General features: G+C 45.0%; 1 protein-coding gene across 2 annotated transcripts in view; it reads left to right on the top strand.

Annotated features, from left to right (window-relative positions):
• Nucleotides 1–22,727, top strand: part of SLC39A11 (solute carrier family 39 member 11) — a 77,999-nt gene that overhangs the window by 14,653 nt on the left and 40,619 nt on the right. Inside the window, exon 5 of one of the 2 annotated variants that reach the window (XM_064728658.1) lies at nt 12,289–12,427. In XM_064728658.1, coding sequence (XP_064584728.1) covers nt 12,289–12,427 — 139 coding nt within the window. Of the gene's footprint in view, nt 1–12,288; nt 12,449–22,727 lie in introns of both variants that reach the window. The other variant, XM_064728656.1, reaches the window with a different exon arrangement.

Here is a 22,727-nt window from a genome sequence, read left to right as displayed (position 1 = left end):
GCAGGATGGGAATCTGGGCACAGCTCCAGGCTGGATAAAAACCACCTCTAAAAGCTTTTCCTGACTCCCTGTCAGCCCAGAAGGGTTTTCCTGGAGCGCCCCAGTGTTTGGGGTTTGCTCTGGCGCAGCAAGGGTTAAGCTCCCAGCAGCCGGAGTCATCGCATCCCTCACAAAAAGCAGATTTCATCTCTCCCATCTTGATCTCTGCCTTTCCCCCGCGTGTTTGTTCATCCTGCAGCTGAGCAGGGGATGCTGGTGGGCTTGGCAAAGCTCCCCAGAGGATTTGGGGGCACTTGGAGGGCAAGAACGCATCCCAGGGCTTTGGAAAAAATTCATTTCCCCACATTTCCTGGCGTGGAACATCACTTTAAGCTGATTTTTCCTTTAAATGGGTTTTTTTTTGGGTGCTGGGTGAGCCTTGGTGCCTTTCCTAAAAAGGGTTTGGGGGCTCAGCACATCTTCCCTGCCCAAAACCCAAAAACCTCTCTGAGGGAAAGTTTACTTTAAAAATTCACTGCAGCAGGTCCCTGATGGCTCAGCAGCTATTTTGGGTCTGCTGAAAGGCAGAAGAATGCTGGAATTAAGTGTTATTATTCCCATCCTTCAGAGCTGTCGTGCAGCTCTGCTGCCTGGGGTGGGTTTGGTTCAGAGTTTGGGGTTTTATTGGGGTTTTATTGGGGTTTTATTGGGGTTTTATTGGGGTTGGGATGTGCTGCTTGTTCACAGTTTGGGGTTTTATTTGGGTTGGGATGTGCTCCAGAGGATTCCCCAGCCCTGGCTCTGAGTTTCAGGCATTCCCTGCTGGATTTTCAAGTTTGCAGCACCAGGAGCTGGCCCAAAATATGCAGAATAAAGTGACACGACCAAAAAAGTCAGTTTTTGTACTATTCTTTCGTCCCTACAATATTAAATTGGATTAAATTAAATTTAATGCTGTGGGGAAATTAAGGAAATACAAAATATTTTGTGTTTTCCTACAAAATATTGTAGGAATTTCAAAATATTTATATTGTAGGAAATGCCCCACAAGCAGCCATAAAAGGGCAAAATTAACGTGATCAAAAAATGCTGAAAGAAACATGAAATAGGATTGCTGTCAGGATTTCAGCAGAGTTCTCTGTTCTGATTATGGATTGAGGTTGGTGATCATGGAAAAGTCACAGAAAATTCACCACCAGCAGCCCTGGTGTTTGGTTTTGTGCAGCCTCCTTCTCTTCTATCTCTGAATAACCCAGAGTTACCTGGGCAGGGGGTTCATTAATTTATAATATATGATTTTATATATATATACACATATATACAGACCTACATATATATATTGCATAAAATATATATAATGCATATTAAATATATATAATGCATATTAAATATATATAATGCGTATTAAAATATATAGTATATATAATATATATAATTATATATATTATATAATTATATATACACATACATAATTTTATACATATACACACATATATAATGTATATAATAAATATAATCTGTATAAAATATAAATAATAAAAATTTTATAATATATAAAATTATATATACACATATATAATTTTATATATACACATATATAAAAATATATAATGTATATAAATATATAGATATAATGTATAAAATAATGTATATAATTATATATAAACACATTTATAATTTTATATTTTTATACACACACACACACACACACATATATATATATTTATATTTATAGATCCATGAGGGATTGATCCCTGTCTCCTGTCCCAGGTGTGATTTCTGCCCTGCAAATCCCTGACCACAAACCCACCCATGGCATCCTGGAAAAGACTCAGAACCCCAAAATGAATTTTTTTTCCATCTTTATCCATGAAAACCTGGCTGTTTCCCACCCCTGGGCAGCACTTTAGTGCTTGGGATCCAGCGGTGGCTGGGTAGGACGGAATTATTTGCCAAAAACCCCCACAAAATGCTAATTATCCTAATTTCTACCCAAGCATTTTGTTTTATTAATGGAGGTAAAGGCTTATTTACTGCCGCAGTGCAATTTGTCAGCTGCTCTTAATTAGGATTCTCTCTCATTATGCGTCAGGCGTTTGATAAAAGCTTTATTTGGGGAGCTGCAGAGTTCTGAGCTGGGCTTGGGGTTCAATCCCAAACCCCGGGTGTGTGGGGTCTGGGGTGGGAAATCCCTCTGGGAGAAACAGGGACAGCAATCCTGGCTTAAATCTTAATTCTGAATTCTTCATTCCAGGAGCTGCTGCTCTGCACAGAGCCCTCTCCTCCATCCTTTTCCTCTCCTCCATCCTTTTCCTCTCCTCCATCCTTTTCCTCTCCATCCTTTTCCTCTCCTCCATCCTTTTCCTCTCCTCCATCCTTTTCCTCTCCTCCATCCTTTTCCTCTCCTCCATCCTTTTCCTCTCCATCCTTTTCCTCTCCTCCATCCTTTTCCTCTCCATCATCCTTTTCCTCTCCATCCTTTTCCTCTCCATCATCCTTTTCCTCTCCTCCATCCTTTTCCTCTCCATCCTTTTCCTCTCCATCATCCTTTTCCTCTCCATCATCCTTTTCCTCTCCTCCATCCTTTTCCTCTCCATCATCCTTTTCCTCTCCATCATCCTTTTCCTCTCCTCCATCCTTTTCCTCTCCATCCTTTTCCTCTCCTCCATCCTTGCCCTCTCCATCCTGAGCCTCCTTCCCTGGAGCAGGAATTGCTGGCAAGGGCTGCTGGTGTTCCATGAGCTTCTCCCTTCTGGCTTTTCCCTCCTCCTGCTCTGGTATTCCATGGGCTTTTCCTTCCTCCTGGCTCTGATATTCCACAGGCTTTTCTTCCCACCTGGCTCTGATGTTCCATGGGTTTTTCTCCCCTTCTGGCTCTGATGTATTCCATGAGCTTTTCCCTCCTTCTTGTCTGACATTCCCTGGGCTTTTCCCTCATCCTGGCTCTGACATTCCCTGGGCTTTTCCATCCTGGCTCTTCCCTCCTTCTTGTCTGGTATTCCACGGGCTTTTCCCTCCTCCTAGCCCTAATATTCCCTGGGCTTTTTCCTCCTTCTGCTCTGACATTCCCTGGGCTTTTCTCCCCTCCAGGCTCTGACATTCCATGGCTTTTTCCTCCTGGCTTTTCCCTCCTTTTCTGGCATTCCATGGGCTTTTCTCCCCTCCTGGATCTGACATTACCAGGGCTTTTTCCTCCTCCTGGCCCTGATATTCCATGGACTTTTCCCTCCTTTTTGCTCTGACATTTCCGGCTTTTCCCTCTTCCTGCTCTGATATTCCATGGGCTTTTCTCTCCTGCTTTTTCCCCCCTCCTGTCCCTGACATTCCATGGACTTTCTCCCCCCTCCTCCTCTGACATTCCATGGGCTTTTCCCTCCTGCCTTTCCCTCCTTTTGGTCTGGTATTCCCTGGGCTTTTCCCTCCTCCTGGCGTGATATTTCCATGGCCTTTTCCCTCTTCTGCTCTGACATTCCCTGGGCTTTTCTCCCCTCCTGGCTCTGGTGTTCCATGGGCTTTTCCTTCCTGGCTTTTTCCTCCTCCTGCTCTGACATTCCCTGGGCTTTTCCCTCTTCCTGGCTTTGATATTCCCTGGACTTTTCCCTCTTCCTGGCTCTGGTATTCCATGGATTTTCCCTCCTGGTTTTTGTCCCCCCTTGGCCCTGACATTCCATGGACTTTCTCCCCTCCTCCTCTGACATTCCCTGGGTTTTTCTCCCCTCCTATCTCTGACATTCCCTGGGTTTTTCCCCCCTTCTCCTCTGACATTCCCTGGGTTTTTCCCTCCTGTCTCTGACATTCCATGGGTTTTTCCCCCCTTCTCCTCTGACATTCCCTGGGTTTTTCTCCCCTCCTGTCTCTGACATTCCCTGGGGTTTTTTCCCCCTTCTCCTCTGACATTCCCTGGGTTTTTCCCCCCTCCTGCCTCTGACATTCCCTGGGTTTTTCTCCCCTCCTGGCTCTGACATTCCCTGGGTTTTTCTCCCCTCCTGTCTCTGACATTCCCTGGGTTTTTCTCCCCTCCTCCTCTGACATTCCCTGGGTTTTTCTCCCCTCCTGTCTCTGACATTCCCTGGGTTTTTCTCCCCTCCTGTCTCTGACATTCCCTGTTTTTCCCCGCTCCAGGCTCAGCCCTTGCTCCCTGCACTGTGCAGTGTCAGTGCCTGGCCCAGGAGCGTTTCCCAGGAGCAGGAACGCTCCCTCCTGCACCGCCCCCTGTTTATCCGGGGCTCCGCTGCTCCCCAGCGCTGTTGGAGCTGGGTTGGAGCTGGGTTGGTGCCTCAGAGGCTGCTCCGAGCACAACCCCCAATTAACTCCCCCGATGAAAGGCGAACCCGCCATTGGGGTGTCAGCGGGAGCGGGGGAGGCTCCGGCACTGCCGGAGCGGCTGCCGGGGAATCCCAGCGCTGACTCACCTGCGGCTTTGCTGCTTTTTATTAAGCGTGATTCTTATTGATGCTTTTTATTTCTTTAGTAATAATGATCGTATTATTTTATGCTTTTTATTTTTATATTTTTATTTATTTTTATTTATTTTTATTTCTATTTTATATTTTATATTATTCTTATTTATTTTATTATTTATTATATTCATTTTTATATTATTTATTTTATTATTTTTATTTTTTACTTATTATTTTATTTTATGCTTTAAAATTATTTTCTTTTATGCTTATTATTTCATTATTTATTTATTTTTATATTATTTCTTTTCGGTTTTTATTTTTATATTATTTTTATTCGTTTTTATTTTTTTATTTTATATTATTTTTTTTTATTTTATTTTTATTTTTACTTTTATTATTTATTTTATGTTATGCTTATTATTTCATTATTTATTTATTTTATATTATTTATTTTATGTTTTTATTTTTATATTATTTTTATTCGTTTTATGCTTTTTATTTCTATATTTATTTTATTTTTATTTTTATTTTTACTTTTATTAATTATTTTATTTTATGCTTATTCATTATTTATTTATTTTTATATTATTTTCGATTTTTATTTTTATATTATTTTTATTTGTTTTATGCTTTTTATTTCTATATTATTTATTTTTTTATTTTTATTTTTACTTTTATTATTATTTATTTTATTTTATGCTTATTATTTCATTATTTATTTATTTTTATATTATTTCTTTTCGGTTTTTATTTTTATATTGCTTTTATTTGTTTTATGCTTGTTATGATTTTATTTCATGTATTGATTACTTATTTTTATCTTATTTATTTTTATTTTTATTTATTTTGTTTTTATTATTATTTCATTTATTTATTTATTTTTATCTTATTTATTTTTATTTTTATTTATTTTTATTTATTTTATGTTTTTTATTATTATTTCATTTATTTATTTATTTTTATATTATTTTATCCTTTTTATTTTTTTTACTTTTATCATTATTATTATTAATTTTATGCTTTTTATTTTTATTTCAAGAGGGTATTTCTTGTTGGGACTCAGGTGTTTATCAGTTCTTATCTCTGTCACAATCTCACAAACCCTCAGTTCTGGCACAAACTAAAAACGGAGCCCTGTCTTTCTACAAGTTTTTTTTTAAAGATAAATTGTCTAATTAAGAAATGACACCTAAATTATTTTTATTTTTAACTCTTTAACTAAGTACCTGTGGCCCACAATGTGGATTTTTATCCAATTACACAAAACCACCCAAACCCATGGAGAAGGGGAAAAAGAAGGAGCAACCTTGGCCCCACAACCTCTAGCTGCTTTATTACTATATATTATGACTTTATTATTATATTACTATATATTCTATTACTATAGATATTATTTATTACTATATATTATGACTTTATTATTATTACTATATATTACTGTTATATATATTACAGTATATATTACTATATACTATATTAGTATATATTCTATTACTATAGATATATTACTATATTACTATATATTCTATTATATAGAATATATATGAATATATTCTATATACTATATACTATATATTACTATCTATTCTATTACTATCTATTCTATTACTATATATTCTATTACTATAGATATCATTTATTAGTATATATTCTATTACTATCTAGATAATTTATTACTATATATTCTAATACTATATATTATATTACTATATATTCTATATACTATATACTATCTATTACTATATATTATATTACTATATATTCTATTACTATATATTCTATTACTATAGATATCATTTATTACTATATATTTTATTACTATATATATAATTTATTACTATATATTCTATTACTATCTAGATAATTTATTACTATATATTCTAATACTATCTATATAATTTAGTACTATAACTACAGATATAATTTATTACTATATTCCAAACCCTTAAACTCTGAGGTTTTGCACCCTGTGGTGTCACACACTTCTACCAAACTCCACACCCACAATCTCAGTTTTGGAATTGAATTCTGGAAGCCTCTCCATGAAATGCAGTGTTCTCTTGGGGATCAGTGCCTGGCAGCACAGAAAACCCTAAAATTCTTGGTAGTAACCAGGTATTTTTAAAAATTGTATTTTTGTTGTATTTTTTAAATTTTTGTGTGGGTTTTTTTTTGTATATTTATAGTATTTTTTGGTATTTTTATTTTTTAAACTGCATTTTTATTGTGTATTTTTAACCAACCATTGTGGGCTGGTGAGGATGATGAGGGTGAGTGTGCCTTTCTCCCAGGCTCTGCTGAGCTCTCCTCACGTCTGCAGGGCTGCCCAGAGGAAGCCGTGCGTTCAAATAAATCCAATTTAGCGCTGCAGCCTCTTCATTTGGGGCTGATGGATGCTGCCTTCCCCTCTGCACAGGGAAAACTGGGCAGGAACCAGCTGGGAACCGAAGGTTTGTTTGTTTTTCCCTCTCACCCTGGCGAAAATCCCCTGAAAATCCACGTGGGAGAAGGGCTGGGACAGGCCAGGGTTGGGAAATGTGTGCAGGGCAGCTCCTGGTGCTGCCAGCTGGTTGTTAAAATCTGAATTAAAATCTCATTTTGTGGGGCACAAACCCCTCTGAGGGTGCAGAAAAATAAAAATCCCCTAGGATAAAATAAAATTCCCTCAGGATAAAATAAAAACCCCTCAGGAAAATTCACCTCAAGGTTTGGCTATGGCTGGAACAGGCAAATCTCCTCCCAGCATAAACTGGTTATTAAAATCTGAATTAAAATCTCACTTTGTGGGGTACAAACCCCTCTGAGGGTGCAAGTGGTGTGAGAATAAAATACCCCCAGGATGAAATAAATTTCACCCAGGATAAAATAAAAACCCCCCCTCAAGTCTGGTTGTGGCTGGAAGAGGCAAATCTCCTCCCAGCATAAACTGGTTATTAAAATCTGAATTAAAATCTCATTTTGTGGGGTACAAACCCCTCTGAGGTTACAAGGAATAAAAACCCCCCAGGATAAAATAAAAACCCCCAGGATAAAATAAAAATCCCCCCTCAAGGTTTGGCTATGGCTGGAACAGGCAAATCTCCTCCCAGCCCACACTGGTTATTAAAATCTCAATTAAAATCTCACTTTGTGGGGCACAAACCCCTCTGAGGGTGCAGAAAAATAAAAATCCCCTAGGATAAAATAAAATTCCCTCAGGATAAAATAAAAACCCCTCAGGAAAATTCACCTCAAGGTCTGGTTGTGGCTGGAAGAGGCAAATTTCCTCCCAGCATAAACTGGTTATTAAAATCTCAATTAAAATCTCATTTTGTGGGGTACAAACCTCTCTGAGGTTACAAGGAATAAAACCCCCCAGGATAAAATAAAAACCCCCAGGATAAAATAAAATTCCCTCAGGATAAAACAAAAACCCCTCAGGAAAATTCACCTCAGGTTTGGCTATGGCTGGAAGAGGCAAATCTCCTCCCAACATAAACTGGTTATTAAAATCTCAATTAAAATCTCGCTTTGTGGGGTACAAACCTCTCTAGGGGTGCAGGAAAATAAAAATCCCCTAGGATAAAATAAAATTCCCTCAGGATAAAATAAAAACCCCTCAGGAAAATTCACCTCAAGGTCTGGTTGTGGCTGGAAGAGGCAAAGTTCCTCCCAGCCCACACTGGTTATTAAAATCACAATTAAAATCTCATTTTGTGGGGCACAAACCCCTCTGAGAGTGCAGGGGGTGTAAGGAAAATAAAAACTCCCAAGGAGAAAATGAAAATCCCCCAGGATAAAATAAAAACCCCCAGGATAAAATAAAAATCCCACCTCAAGGTCTGGTTGTGGCTGGAACAGGCAAAGCTCCCAGCCCACACTGGTTATTAAAATCTCAATTAAAATCTCGCTTTGTGGGGCACAAACCCCTCTGAGAGTGCAGGGGATGTGAGGAAAATAAAATAAAACCCATGTGATCCCAAATCCCTGCTTTCCCTAAAAAGATATATATATATATTTTTTTTTTTAATCTAAAAGAATACCCATTTTATATCAAAACCAATCCAGTTTTTGAGGGAGATGTGATCCCAAATCCCTGCTTTCCCTAAAAGGATTATTATTATGGTTTTTTTTTAAATCTAAAAGAATACCTATTTTAGATCAAAAAGAATCCCTTTTTTTTTTTTTTTCCAGGGAGATGTGATCCCAAATCCCTGCTTTCCCTAAAAGGATACATTTTTTAAAAAACTGAGAATACCCATTTAATATCGACGACAGTCCCTTTTTTGAGAGGGATGTGATCCCAAATCCTTGCTTTCCCTAAAAGGATTATTATTATGTTTTTTTTTTAATCTAAAAGAATACCTATTTTAGATCAAAAAGGATCCCCTTTTTCCCATATGCAGGATCCCTTTTTCCCATATAAATGACATTTTTTCCCCATATACAGGATCCCTTATTTCCCCATATATAGCACACCTTTTCCCCATATAAAGGATCCCTTTTTCCCATATAAATGACATTTTTTCCCCATATAAAGGATCCCTTTTTCCCATATAAATGACATTTTTTCCCCATATAAAGAATTCCTTTTTTCCTATATAAAGAACATATTTTTCCCATATACAGGGCATGTTTTTTCCCATATAGAGGACACCTTTTTCCCACACAAAGGACGCCTCTTTTCCTACATAAATTCTATTTTTCCCCCTCATTTTCTTCTCGGCCAGGCTCAGGCCAGCCCCACAGGAGTGCCCTGGGAGCTCCCACATCCCAATTTTTCCTCCAAGTCCTTCCTGTCCAAGCCTCTCCCTTTCTGCACTAATCAACCCCCGTGGTTATTGCAGCAGACACTAATTACTGCCACCGACTAATTAATGCCTTTCCTGCTCTCCCTGCAGTGCTGGGAAGGCACTGACACCAATTAAAGGCTCCTGCAGGCTCGGGGCTGGCATGACTCAGGGCTGGCATCGTCCTGAGCTCTCCTCAAGGGCACCAGGACTGGCACAGATTGTCCTCAACCCCAGGGAGGGCACCAGGATTGGCACAAACTGTCCCCAACCCCAGGGAGGGTGCCAGGATTGGCACAGATTGTCCCCAACCCCAGGGAGGGCACCAGGACTGGCACAGATTGTCCCCAACCCCAGGGAGGGCACCAGGATTGGCACAAACTGTCCCCAACCCCAGGGAGGGCACCAGGATTGGCACAGATTGTCCCCAACCCCAGGGAGGGCACCAGGATTGGCACAGATTGTCCCCAACCCCAGGGATGGCACCAGCATTGGCACAGATTGTCCCCATCTCAATGAGGGCACCAGGATTGGCACAGATTGTCCCCAACCCCAGGGAGGGCACCAGGACTGGCACAGATTGTCCCCAACCCCAGGGAGGGCACCAGGATTGGCACAAATTGTCCCCAACCCCAGGGAGGGCACCAGGATTGGCACAGATTGTCCTCAACCCCAGGGAGGGCACCAGGATTGGCACAGATTGTCCCCAAACCCCAGGCAGGGCACCAAGACTGGCACAGATTGTCCCTAAGCCCAGGGATGGCACCAGGACTGGCACAGATTGTCCTCAACCCCAGGCAGGGCACCAGGACTGGCACAGATTGTCCTCAACCCCAGGGAGGGCACCAGGACTGGCACAGATTGTCCCCAACCCCAGGGAGGGCACCAGGATTGGCACAAATTGTCCCCATCCCAATGAGGGCACCAAATCCAGCTGAGCTTCCCAAATCCAGCTGGGATTCCTGGTCACCAACATTGTCACAAATTGTCCTCAGGGAAAGCATCTGAGTTTCCCCAAATCCAGCTGGGATTTCTGGATCCGTGCAGCTTTGGGGGGTTGTGAAAAATGTGTTTTTTGTTATTGGCTTTTTGCAAATATTCAGATGAATATTATATGTGTTGTGTTAGAAAGTTATGCTGTAGGTTTTATTCTAATTTCAGAAAGGGAAATCTCCATCTCTTTCCTGGCTCTCAGCTCCAGGATTTACTGGAAATTTCCTCCATCCCTCCTGGCTCTCAGCATCCAGGCTTTGCTGGAAATTTCCTTTTTTCCTTTCCTGGTTCTCAGCTCCAGGATTTGCTGGAAATTTCCTTTTTCCCTTTCCTGGCTCTCATCTCCAGGCTTTGCTGGAAATTTCCTCCATCTCTCCTGGCTCTCAGCTCCAGGATTTACTGGAAATTTCCTCCATCCCTCCTGGCTCTCAGCTCCAGGATTTGCTGGAAATTTCCTCCATCTCTCCTGGCTCTCAGCATCCAGGCTTTGCAGGAAATTTCCTCCATTCTTTCCTGGTTCTCAGCTCTACGATTTACTGGAAATTTCCTCCATCTCTCCTGGCTCTCAGCTCCGAGGATTACTGGAAATTTCCTCCTTCCCTCCTGGCTCTCATCTCCAGGATTTACTGGAAATTTCCTCCATCCCTCCTGGCTCTCAGCTCCAGGATTTGCTGGAAATCTCCTTTTTCCCTTTCCTGTCTCTCCCAGTGCTGGGGATTGGGTCCCAGCCCCTCAGGCTGGGTCGGTGCAGGTGAGAGCTCCCAGCTGAACTAATGCAGATCTGTCATTGGTATTAATGGCCCTGCTCAGACTCGTTATGCAAATGAGGGGAGAGGAGCTGATTGAGTTATTCATCTTTAACCTTTGTTTGGGTCCCTGTGACCCCCCCAGGGAGCTCCTGTTGCTGCTGTGCCTCAGGGCGATGGTTTGTGCTGCTGGCCTGGCACCAGGGCTGCACCCTCGCTGCTCCTGGGGGTGATTCCAGGTGATCCCACCTGGATATGACTCCCTGGAGGTGATTCCAGATGATCCCACCTGCACATCCCTCCCTGTGGATGCTCCTGGGGGTGATTCCAGGTGGACATCCCTCCCTGGGGGTGATCCCAGGTGATCCCACCTGCACATCCCTCCATAGGGGTGATCCTGGCAGTGATTCCACCTGGACATTCCTCCCTGTGGATGCTCCTGGGGGTGATTCCAGGTGATCCCACCTGCACATCCCTCTCGTGGATGCTCCTGGGGTGATCCACCTTATCCACTGGATATGACTCCCTGCAGGTGATTCCAGGTGATCCCACCTGCACATCCCTCCATAAGGGTGATCCTGGCAGTGATTCCAACTGGACGTTCCTCCCTGTGGATGCTCCTGGGGGTGATTCCAGGTGGACATCCCTCCCTAGGGGTGATCCCTGGTGATCCCACCTGCTCATCCCTCCCTGGGGCTGCTCCTGGGGTGATCCCACCTTATCCCACCTGGATATGACTCCCTGGAGGTGATTCCAGGTGATGCCACCTGATCCCACCTGCACATCCCTCCCCGCTGGTGCTCCTAGGGATGATTCCAGATGATCCCACCTGGGCATCCCTCCTGGAGGTGATCCCACCTGGACATCCCTCCCTATGGATGCTCCTGGGGGTGATTCCAGGTGATCCCAGGTGATCCCAGGTGATCCCACCTGCACATCCCTCCCTGCTGGTGCTCCTAGGGATGTGCAGGTGAACCCCAGGTGTGGGTTCCAGATGATCCCACCTGCACATCCCTCTCTGTGGATGCTCCTGGGGGTGGTTCCAGGTGGACATCCCTCCCTGGGGCTGTTTTTAGCCTGGCTGTGGGCTGTGCTTTGAGGTTTTTGGGAGGCTTTGAGGTACTGGGGTGGTTTTGGGGTGTGTGGAGGGGCTTGGATGGGATTCCCCAGGAGCTGTGGCTGCCCCACCCCTGGGATTGTCCCAGGTCAGCTTGGACGGGGCCTGGAGCACCCTGAGCAGTGAGATGTGTCCCTGCCATGGCAGGGGGTGGCACTGGGTGGACTTTCAGGTGCCTTTCCAGCCTGGAGCAGTGCTGGGAGCTGCTGTGGCCCATCCCCATCAGTGCACGGGGCTGGGGCAGCTCTGGGCTGTGCTGACCTGTCTGTGTTGCCTTGCAGGGCTTCCCTGGCGCTCCCCACGCCGCCCTGGCCCTGAGCTGCGAGCACAGAGCCCCGAAGGAGAAGCAGGAGCAGGAGCAGAGCCCTGGCTGGGATCTCGGGAGCAGCAGCAGCAGCAGCGAGCTGGCCATCAGGATAGGTAGAGCTGGGCTGCAGCCAGGCAAGCATCCTGTCATATCCCACCCCGAGGCACAGAGCCCCTGCTGCCTTTCCTTTCCTTTCCTTTCCTTTCCTTTCCTTTCCTTTCCTTTCCTTTCCTTTCCTTTCCTTTCCTTTCCTTTCCTTTCCTTTCCTTTCCTTTCCTTTCCTTTCCTTTCCTTTCCTTTCCTTTCCTTTCCTTTCCTTTCCTTTCCTTTCCTTTCCTTTCCTTTCCTTTCCTTTCCTTTCCTTTCCTTTCCTTTCTTTTCCTTTCCCCTTTCCTTTCCCCTTTCCTTTCTCCTTTCCCCTTTCCTTTCTCCTTTCCCCTTTCCTTTCTCCTTTCCCCTTTCCTTTCTCCTTTCCCCTTTCCTTTCTCCTTTCCCCTTTCCTTTCTCCTTTCCCCTTTCCTTTCTCCTTTCCCCTTTCCTTTCCTTTCCTTTCCTTTCCTTCCCTTTCCTTTCCCCTTTCCTTTCCCCTTTCCTTTCCCCTTTCCTTTCCCCTTTCCTTTCCCCTTTCCTTTCCCCTTTCCTTTCCCCTTTCCTTTTCCCTTTCCTTTCCCCTTTCCTTTCCCCTTTCCTTTCCCCTTTCCTTTCCCCTTTCCTTTCCCCTTTCCTTTCCCCTTTCCTTTCCCTTTCCTTTCCCCTTTCCTTTCCTTTCCTTTCCCCTTTCCTTTCCTTTCCTTTCCTTTCCCCTTTCCTTTCCTTTTCCTCCCCTTCCCTCCTTTTTCCTTTCCCCTTTCCTTTCCTTTCTCTCCCCTCTTTCTCCTTTCTCTTTCTTTTCCTCTCCCTGTCTCCTTTTCCTGTTTCCTTTTCTTTCCTCTCCCTTTCCTTTCTCCTTTTCCTCTCCTTCCCCTCTCGCACTGTCTGTCCCATGAATTATTGATTTCTCAGGCTCTCTGTTGTGCTGCAGGAGTGAAACCCTGGGGTTATTTCCATTTCTGTCACTCCTGGGGTTGTTTCCATTTCTGCCTCTGTCCCTGTGGCTCCGCCAGTCCCAGCTGTCCCCCCTCATTTTGGGGGTGAATCCCAAGGGTGGAACACGCAGTTCTTTCTTCCTTAATCCGATTTTAAGGAAGGAATGAAATGAATTTGGGCTCCTCTTTGGGCTTCCCCAGGGTGTGTTTGGGGTGGGTGTTTGGGACAGCTCCCCTGAGATGGCACAAGTGGCTCTTCCTCCCCTCAACAGCTCTCCAGGAGACAGAAATGCAGTTGAGCCAATTAATTTTATTTCTCCTTAATTATTTGCTCAAGATTGTGCTTTAAAGCATCACGGGTGCTTTAAACTGGGAGCAGATTGATTTGCAGGAATTTTTTTGTTTTTTTCCTTTTGCAAGGAGTTGCTCTGCTCCCCTCTTAAATCAGCCTCCTTTATTTACCCACATTGCTTAATTACACATTTCCTAAAAAATGCTGCAAATGCTCGGGGTTTCAGCAGCAGCCCCAGAGGGATGGGAGGATTTTTCCTGCTCCATGCAGGGATGGAGAGGATTTTTCCTGAGCTTTGCATCCTCTGAGTCCTTGGGAGGCAGCTGCAGGGGGGTTTGGTGTTTTTGGCAGGTGGAAACTTCCCATCTCAGGCACAGTTTAATTTTATTTGGAAGGCAAAGCAGAAGTGCTCAGCCCTGCAGCTCTCAGCAGCTCGAGGTTTTTATGTTTTCATCTCCTTTTAGTTATTGCAGACAATAACAGTGCAAATGGTTTTGGGAATAGAAAATTTCCATTAGGCTTTGTTGCTTTTTTTCCCCTTCTCTCTGGAGAAATGGTGTTAAGGACAATACATTAATTCTTTTATTGTCTTTTCCTTTTTTTTTCTCCTTTCTTTCTGGTGAAATAAACTGGGTATTTTCACAAAATACCCCCAGCTTTCCAGGAAAGCTGCTTTCCCCAGGGCTGGCTATTGCAGGCCTGGCTCTGGGGAGGCTCTGGGAACATAATGGGTGTTTTCAAAGTCTAATGGGTACTAAGTGGAATATTTCAGGCTTAATCACTGTTGAATCATTGACCCTTCCTTCATATTTACATCTTTTTAAATCGCTGAAGCTGTGAAAACAAAGGAAAATCCCAAAGCAGCAGCTGCCTTGTGCAGCCTGGGGAGAGATGGGGGGGAGAGCAGGGATGGAAAATGTGGGAAATGTGGGAATTGGGATGGAAATGCGGGAGCTGAGATGGAAATGAGGGAGTCAGGATGGGAAATGTGGGAGCTGAGATGGAAATGAGGGAGTCAGGATGGGAATGTGGGAGCTGAGATGGAAATGTGAGAGTTAAGAAGGGAAATGTGGGAGCAGGGATAGAAATCTGGGGGAAGGGATGGAAATGTGGGAGCTGGGATGGAAATGTGGGAGTTGAAATGGGAAATGTGGGTGTTAGGATGGAAATGTGAGAGTTGGGATGGAAATTTGGGAGTTGAGATTGGAAATGTGGGATCTGGGATGGAAATGTAAGAGCTGAGAAGGGAAATTTGGGAGCTGGGATGGAAATTGGGGAATTGAGATGGAAATGTGGGAATTGGGATGGAAATGTGGGAGCTGAGATGGAAATGAGGGAGTTAGAAGGGAAATGTGGGAGCAGGGATAGAAATCTGGGGGAAGCGATGGAAATGTGGGAGCTGGGATGGAAATGTGAGAGTTAAGAAGGGAAATGTGGGAGTTGAAATGGGAAATGTGGGTGTTAGGATGGAAATGTGGGAGCTGGGATAGGAAATGTGAGAGCTGAGATGGAAATCTGGGAGCTGAGAAGGGAAATGTGGGAGCTGGGATGGAAATTTGGGAGTTGAGATGGAAATGTGGGATCTGGGATGGAAATGTAAGAGCTGAGATGGAAATGTGGGAGCTGAGAAGGGAAATTTGGGAGCTGGGATGGAAATTTGGGAGCTGGGATGGAAATTGGGGAATTGAGATGGAAATGTGGGAGTCAGGAGGGGAAATGTGGGAGTTGAGATTGGAAATCTGGGAGCTGGGATGGAAATGTGGGAGCCAGGGTGGGAATGTGGAGCTGAGATGAAATGTGAGAGTTAAAAGGGAAATGTGGGAGCTGGAAGGGAAATGTGGGAGTTGAAATGGGAAATGTGGGTGTTAGGATGGAAATGTGGGAGCTGGGATAGGAAATGTGAGAGTTGGGATGGAATTGTAAAGTTAAGAAGGGAAATCTGGGAGCTGGGATGGAAATGTGGGAGCCAGGGTGGAAATGTGGGAGCTAGATGAGTTACAGGGCTGCCAACTTTCCTGATGAATCTCAGGTATCTCAGGTAAATTTTTCGTTTTCCTGTAAGGTTCAGCTCCTAAATCCATTTGGATGCATAAATTTATGGATGGAATCGTAAATTTAATTGAAAGTGAAGTAAAAATTTCAGCCCTTCATCCCAAATCCTTTGGCTTTCCATCACCTGTGTTTGCTGGGCTCTGCTCCAGCCCCTCTCCAGCCTGTCCTGAATAGAAAAAAGATTTTTTGGGAGTTGCTAAAAGCTGCCCGTGCCTGTTGGCTGCCTGGATTAAGGTGTGTGCACGCCTGGGAAATGCAGAATGAGTGGATTTGCCCTGAATTGCACTGAAAACTCTGTCTAGACTGGTTGATGAGTGGGATAATCACCAGGCTTTAATTACTGCAAGGGAGAGAGAATCCAGCCTTGGCTCTGAGAGCTCTGGGTAGGCAAAGGCTGGGCTGGGATGGAGCTCTGGGGTTGTTCCCACTGGTGGAAATCCTCTGGTGTGCTGGATGTTCACAGGGGTCCCAGGATGAGGGAAGAGATGAGAATCTTGACTCCATGTTTCAGAAGGCTGATTTACTATTTTATGATATATTTTATATTAAAAGGAAATTATATATTAAGACTATACTAAAAAATAGAAGAAAGGATTTCATCAGGAGAAGGGAAGGAAAGGGAAGGGAAGGAAAGGAAAGGAAAGGAAAGGGAAAGGAAAGGAAAGGAAAGGAAAGGAAAGGAAAGGAAAGGAAAGGAAAGGATAATAAAATCTTGTGCCTCTCAGAGAGTCCAAGCCAGCTGACTGTGATTGGCCATTAATTAAAAACAACCACATGGACCAATCACAGACGCACCCGTTCCATTCCACAGCAGCAGATAATTATTGTTTTTCTTTTCCTCTGAGGATTCCCAGCTTCTGGAAGGAGAAAAATCCTGTGATTTTTCATAAAATGTGGCAAAAGGATTTTTCATAAAATGCGTCTGTGACACTCTGGAGTGCCATGGCTGCTCCTGAACCCCCCGGGCATCCCATCCCGCTGCCTTTCCCAGGTGTTCCATGCAGAGGAAATGCCAGGGCAGGGTCATGTCCGGTTTTCGGCTGTTTGAAGGGCCTGGAAAGGCCCGGGGTGGCCTTGGGGCAGCCCGCGTATCAAAGGACGAGAAGAGGGTTCAGATCTTTTCTCGGTCTCGGTGTTTATTAATTGTTTATCTAAAAGATTTTCTCTCGGCCCGACAGAGCTCTGCTCAGCAGCCAGCCATGAGCACACTGTCTGCCCTCCGGACGCCACCTATCTTTATACCCATGGTTACGTGTACAATATTTATCATTTTTCCCCAATACCTTTCACCCTTATTGACCAGTGCACTTTTAGTAATGACCAATCCCAAAGTGCCACCATCACCACAGAAGATGGAGGAGGAGAAGAAGAAGAAGGACAGGACACGCCCCAATTCCTCCATCTTACTTCTCTAAACCCCCCTGTACAGAAATCCTAAACCCTGTGTTTCACCCTCTAATTAACTCATCCCTTCACCATTCACCCCGGTGAAACCCTCCTGTCCTCATACAGGTGTCGTCTCCTGTGTAGGATCAAAGTCCAGCCACCAGACACTTCTGGAACATTCCAGGACTCCCGAGCCCCCCAAGGGTGCTCTCGGTGGCACCTCAGTCCTGAGGTGCTGAGATCCTACAGGGTCAGGCAGGGCTGCAGGCCGGGCCTGACCCCGCTGCTGTGTTCTGGGGCCGTTCCCAGAAAGGATTTCCAGGCAGCAGAGCCCCAGGAAACCCGAGCTGGGCCTCAGGGCAGCTGCCTATGGAACAGCTCCTGCTGCTGATTCACGGCCCGGCCCCGCGGCTGAGGGGGAGAGGCTGCTCCCGGCCCTGCCCTGCTGCCCTGCAGCTGGGAGGGCACTGCAGGGTGGGCAAAACCCCAAACGCCCCCTTGGTGCCCAGGGAGGGAAGGGAAGGGCAGCAGGGATTGCTGAAATCCAAAGGAATGGATGAGGAACGGCAGGATCTGTGCTGCTCAGCATCAGCCCAGGGCCTGGGATGGGAGTTGGGCTCCTGGAGGAGATTGTACAGGAGCCTGGAGGGACAGGACAGGGAGGAACAGCTCCAGAGTGACAGGGAGTGGGATGGGATTTGTGTGCAGGAGAAATCCTTCCTTGGGAGGACGAAATTCTTCCCTTGGAAGGCAAAATCTATTAATGGGAGGGCAAAATCCTTCTCTGGGAGGGTGAAGTCCTTTCCTTGGAGGGCAAAACCTGTCCCTAGGAGGACAAAATCTGTCCCTAGGAGGGCAAAATCTTTCCCTGGAAGGGCAAAATTCTTCCCTGGAAAGGCAAAATCCATCCCTTGAAGGGTGAAATCCATCACTGGGAGGGCAAAATCCGTCCTGGGAGGCAAATTGCTTGGAAGCAAATCCTTCCCTGTAGGGCAATTATTATGGAGGACAAAATCTGTCCCTGAGAGGGCAAAATTTGTCCCTGGCAGGACAAAATCCATCCCTGGGAAGGCAAAATCCTTCCTTGGGAGGATGAAATCCTTCTCTGGGAGAGCAAAATCTGTCTCTGGGAGGGTAAAATCTGTTGCTGTGGGGACAAAATTGGTCCCTTGGAGGGTGAAGATCCTTCCCTGAGAGGGCAAAATCTGTCCCTGTGAGGACAAAATTTGTACCTGTGAGGGCAAAATCCTTCACTTGGAGCACAAAATCCATCCCTGGCAGGGAGAAATCCATTAGTGGGAGGGCAGAATCCATCCACGGGAGGATGAAATCCATCCGTGGGAGGACAAAATCCATTCCTGTGAGGGCAAAACCCATCCCTGGAAGGGTGAAATCCTTCCCTGTGAGGGCAAAATCCTTCCCTGTGAGGGCAAAATCCATCCATGGGAGGACAAAATCCATTCCTGTGAGGGCAAAACCCATCCCTGGAAGGGTGAAATCCTTCCCTGTGAGGGCAAAATCCTTCCCTGTGAGGGCAAAATCCATCCCTGTGAGGGCAAAATCCTTCCCTGTGAGGGCAAAACCCATCCCTGGAAGGGCAAAATCCTTCCCTGTGAGGGCAAAATCCTCCCCTGTGAGGGCAAATCCTTCCTGTGAGGGCAAAACCCATCCTGTGAGGGCAACATCCTGGAAGGGTGAAATCCATTCCTGTGAGGCAAACCATCCTGGAGTGTGGGAGGGGCTGGGATGGAATTCCCAGCTTGCAGCACCCTGGGCTGGTGTGAGGTGTTGCTGCCCTGGATCATTTCGAATTTCCCTGGTGCCTGTGGTGCCTCTGGCTGCAGCAGGGTGTGAAATCCGTGCTGGCACAGCCAGGCCCTGCTGGAATGACTCACTGGGTGTTTGCAGGGCAGTGATTTAGGAGCTGCTGCCCTGGCATCCCTGCCTGGCTGCTCAGGAGCAGCTCCAGACGCATTTCAGCGCTGCAGGAACCACCCAGTGCCGGCAGCAGCCTCTGTGAGAAATGAAATTTTGTTAAACTCGTTACTAAAATGAGCTGGGAGCTCTGGGGGACCTGCACACAAACCTCAGCACGTAGAAATTATGGGTTTTTTTCTCTTTAAATTGGAGCTGCTGCATCACATCTGAGGCCCAGGTGGGGATTTGGGCCCCTTGCAGCAGCATCACCCCTTCCTAAGCCCATTCTTTGCTATTTTTTCCTTATTTTTCCCCTCTAAAGGAGGTTTCCATGCACCAGGGCTCATTCTTTGCTGGTTTTTTCCTTATTTTTCCCCTCCAAAGGAAGTCTCCATGCACCAGGGCTGCCCCAGGGGCTGCACAGGAAGGGAGGCAGAAGCTGCTCATGCAAAATCTCCTTTTCTCAGTGAGCTGGGGAGATAAAGAGGAGACCAAAAACCCTTGGGAACCAGCACAGAGAGAGGGCAGGAGCTGAATTTTGGGCTTGGCACAGATGCTGGAGGCAGCACATCAGTGGGGCTTGTCCTTAGAGCCAAAAAATTGCCATTTTTCCCTGTTTCTTTTAAAAAAGAAGGGAAACCCTGAGGGAAACCCTGCCCAGCTCTCTCACAGGAGCAGCCTGTGGATTTTCTCCTCCTTCCCTGAGCAGAAGCAGAGGCTGTGAGGGAGAAATGATGGATCCAAACCCTGGGGATTGATTGGGGTCATTGAGCCAGAGCCTCATGAGTGCATCCAAAAGGTTCATTAAGCCCTTGTAGCTTATATAACATGAAGCTCCTGCTTGAAAAGGAGTAAAAATGAGTTTAAAAGGGGCTGTTGCCCAGTTTTTAACTATCCCAGCGCCTTCCTGAAGTGTTTCAAATGTTTATTGAGCATCCCTGGCAGCCTGGGCTCCTGCTTGGCTTTTATAGCCTGGGCTTTTTCCATCTGCAGGATCTGGGATCTGTTTATCTCCTGCAGGAGCTGAGATCTTTTTTCCATCTGCAGGATCTGGGATCCTTTTCCCCCTGCAGGATCTGGGATCCTTTTTCCATCTGTAGGAATTGGGATAATTTTTCCATTTGCAGGAGCAGAGATCCTTTTTGCATCTGCAGGAGTTGGGATCCTTTTCTCTCTCCTACAAGATCTGGGACCCTTTTCCCTCATGCAGAATCTGGGATCCTTTTCCATTTGCAGAATCTGGGATCCCTTTTCCCCCTCTAACAGGGTCTGGGATCATGCAGGATCTGGGATCCTTTTCCCCCCTGCAGGATCTGAGATCCTTTTCCCCCCTGCAGGATCTGGGATCCTTTTCCCTCTTCAGGATTTTGGGATCCCTTTTCCCCCCTGCAGGATCTGGGATCCTTTTTCCATCTGCAGGATCTGGGATCCTTTTCCCCCTGCAGGATCTGGGATCCTTTTCCACTCATGCAGGATTTTGAGATCCTTTTCCCTCCTGCAGGATCTTGGGATCCTTTCCCAGATCCTTTTCCATCTGCAGGATCTGGGATCTCTTTTCCCCCCTGCAGGATCTGGGATCCTTTTCCCTCCTGCAGGATCTGGGATCCCTTTTCCATCTGCAGGATCTGGGATCCTTTTCCATCTGCAGGATCTGGGATCCTTTTCCCTCCTGCAGGATCTGGGATCCTTTTTCCATCTGCAGGATCTGGGATCCTTTTCCCTCTTCAGGATTTTGAGATCCTTTCCTGCAGATATCCTTTTTCCATCTGCAGGATCTGGGATCCTTTTTCCATCTGCAGGGTCTTGGGATCCCTTTTCCCCCCGCAGGATCTGGATCCCTTTCTTTCATCAGGTCTGGGATCCTTTTCCCTCCTGCAGGATTTTGGGATCCTTTTTCCATCTGCAGGATTTTGGGATCCTTTTCCCTCCTGCAGGAGCTGGGATCCTTTTCCCCCTCTAACAGGGTCTGGGATCCTTTTCCACTCATGCAGGATTTTGAGATCCTTTTCCCTCCTGCAGGATCTGGGATCCTTTTCCCTCCTGCAGGAACTGAGATCTTTTTTCCATCTGCAGGATCTGGGATCCTTTTCCCTCCTGCAGGAACTGAGATCTTTTTTCCATCTGCAGGATCTGGGATCCTTTTCCCTCTGCAGGATTTGATCCTTCGATACCTTTTCCCATCTGCAGGATCTGGATCCTTTTTCCCCCTGCAGGTCTTGGGATCCTTTTCCCTCTCTAACAGGTCTGGGATCCTTTCCCTCCTGCAGGATCTGGGATCCTTTTCCATCGCATCTGGGATCCTTTTCCATCTGCAGGATCTGAGACTCTTTTCCCCCCTGCAGGATCTGGGATCCTTTTCCCCCTGCAGGATCTGGGATCTCTTTTCCCTCCTACAGGATCCTGGGATCCTTTTCCCCCTGCAGGAGCAGCTTTCCCCTCCCCGAGTGGCCGCTCTGCCGAGATCTGTGCTGTGATTTCCTTCCCGCCTGGTTTCCATTCCCACCCCTTTATTCTCCCGGCAGCTCTGGGTGTCCTGAGCCCGCTGTCCATGGCCAGGCCTCCCCTCTGTGCCCCAGCCCGTGGGATATGGCACAGGATGATGGAAAATGCCTCTGCCCTCAAAATCAATGCTTCCGTTCCTGCCCCTGCCACAGGAAGCTCTCCCAGATACAGATATTGATTGCTGAGCTAAAAGCCGGGTTTGGATCATGATTGCCCTTTGAATCGCTGGGGCTGGGGGGTTTGCATCACAATGACTCTTTAATTCAGTGGGGCTGGGGGGGTTGGAGTCTAATTGCTCTTTAATTCAGTGGGGCTCATGGATTTGTGCTTGATTGCTCCTGAAATCAGTGGGGCTGGGGAGTTCACTTTAATTATGCTTTAATTTAATGGGGTTGGGGAGTTTTATTTTGATTTTTTTAAAATTTTGATTTTTTGTTTTGATTTTTCCTTTATTGTTATTTTTCCTGTTATTTTTCCTTTTATTTTCCCTGTTATTTTCCTGTTATTTTTCCTGTTATTTTTCCTTTTCTTTTCCTGTTATTTTTCCTGTTATTTTCCCTTTATTTTTCCTTTTAATTTTCCCGTTATTTTTCCTTTTAATTTTCCTATTATTTTTCCTTTTAAATTTCCTTTTACTTTTCCTGTTATTTTTCCTGGTTTTTTTCCTTTTATTTTTCCTTTTATTTTTCCCTTTATTTTTTCCTTTATTTTTCCCTGTTATTTTTCCCTGTTATTTTTCCCTGTTATTTTCCCTGTTATTTTCCCTGTTATTTTCCCTGTTATTTTTCCTTTTATTTTTCCTTTTCTTTTCCTGTTATTTTTCCTTTTTTTTCCTTTTATTTTTCCTTTTACTTTTCCTGTTATTTTTCCTGGTTTTTTTCCTTTTATTTTTCCTTTTAATTTTCCCGTTATTTTTCCTTTTCATTTTCCTTTTATTTTTCCTGCTATTTTCCCTATTATTTTTCCTTTTAATTTTCCTGTTACTTTTCCTATCATTTTTCCCGTTATTTTTCATTTTATTTTTTCTTTTCTTTTTCTTTTCCTTTTCCTTTTATTTTTTTCCCTGATATTTTCCCTGTTATTTTCCCCTGTTCTTTTTATTTTACTTGTTTTTTTTTTTTTACTTTTTACTTTTATTTTTATTTTTACTTTTGATTTATTTCGATTTTGATTTTCCACGCCCCGCTGCTTTTTTCGCATCTGTAACTGTTTGCCAGCTCCGAGCCAAGCTCCTTATCT

The sequence above is a fragment of the Zonotrichia leucophrys genome, chromosome 18, assembly GCF_028769735.1.
Source record: "Zonotrichia leucophrys gambelii isolate GWCS_2022_RI chromosome 18, RI_Zleu_2.0, whole genome shotgun sequence".
NCBI classification, from domain to species: domain Eukaryota; kingdom Metazoa; phylum Chordata; class Aves; order Passeriformes; family Passerellidae; genus Zonotrichia; species Zonotrichia leucophrys.
The sequence above is the reverse complement of the archived record's forward strand: the minus strand, read 5'-3'. Positions and strand labels throughout refer to the sequence as shown.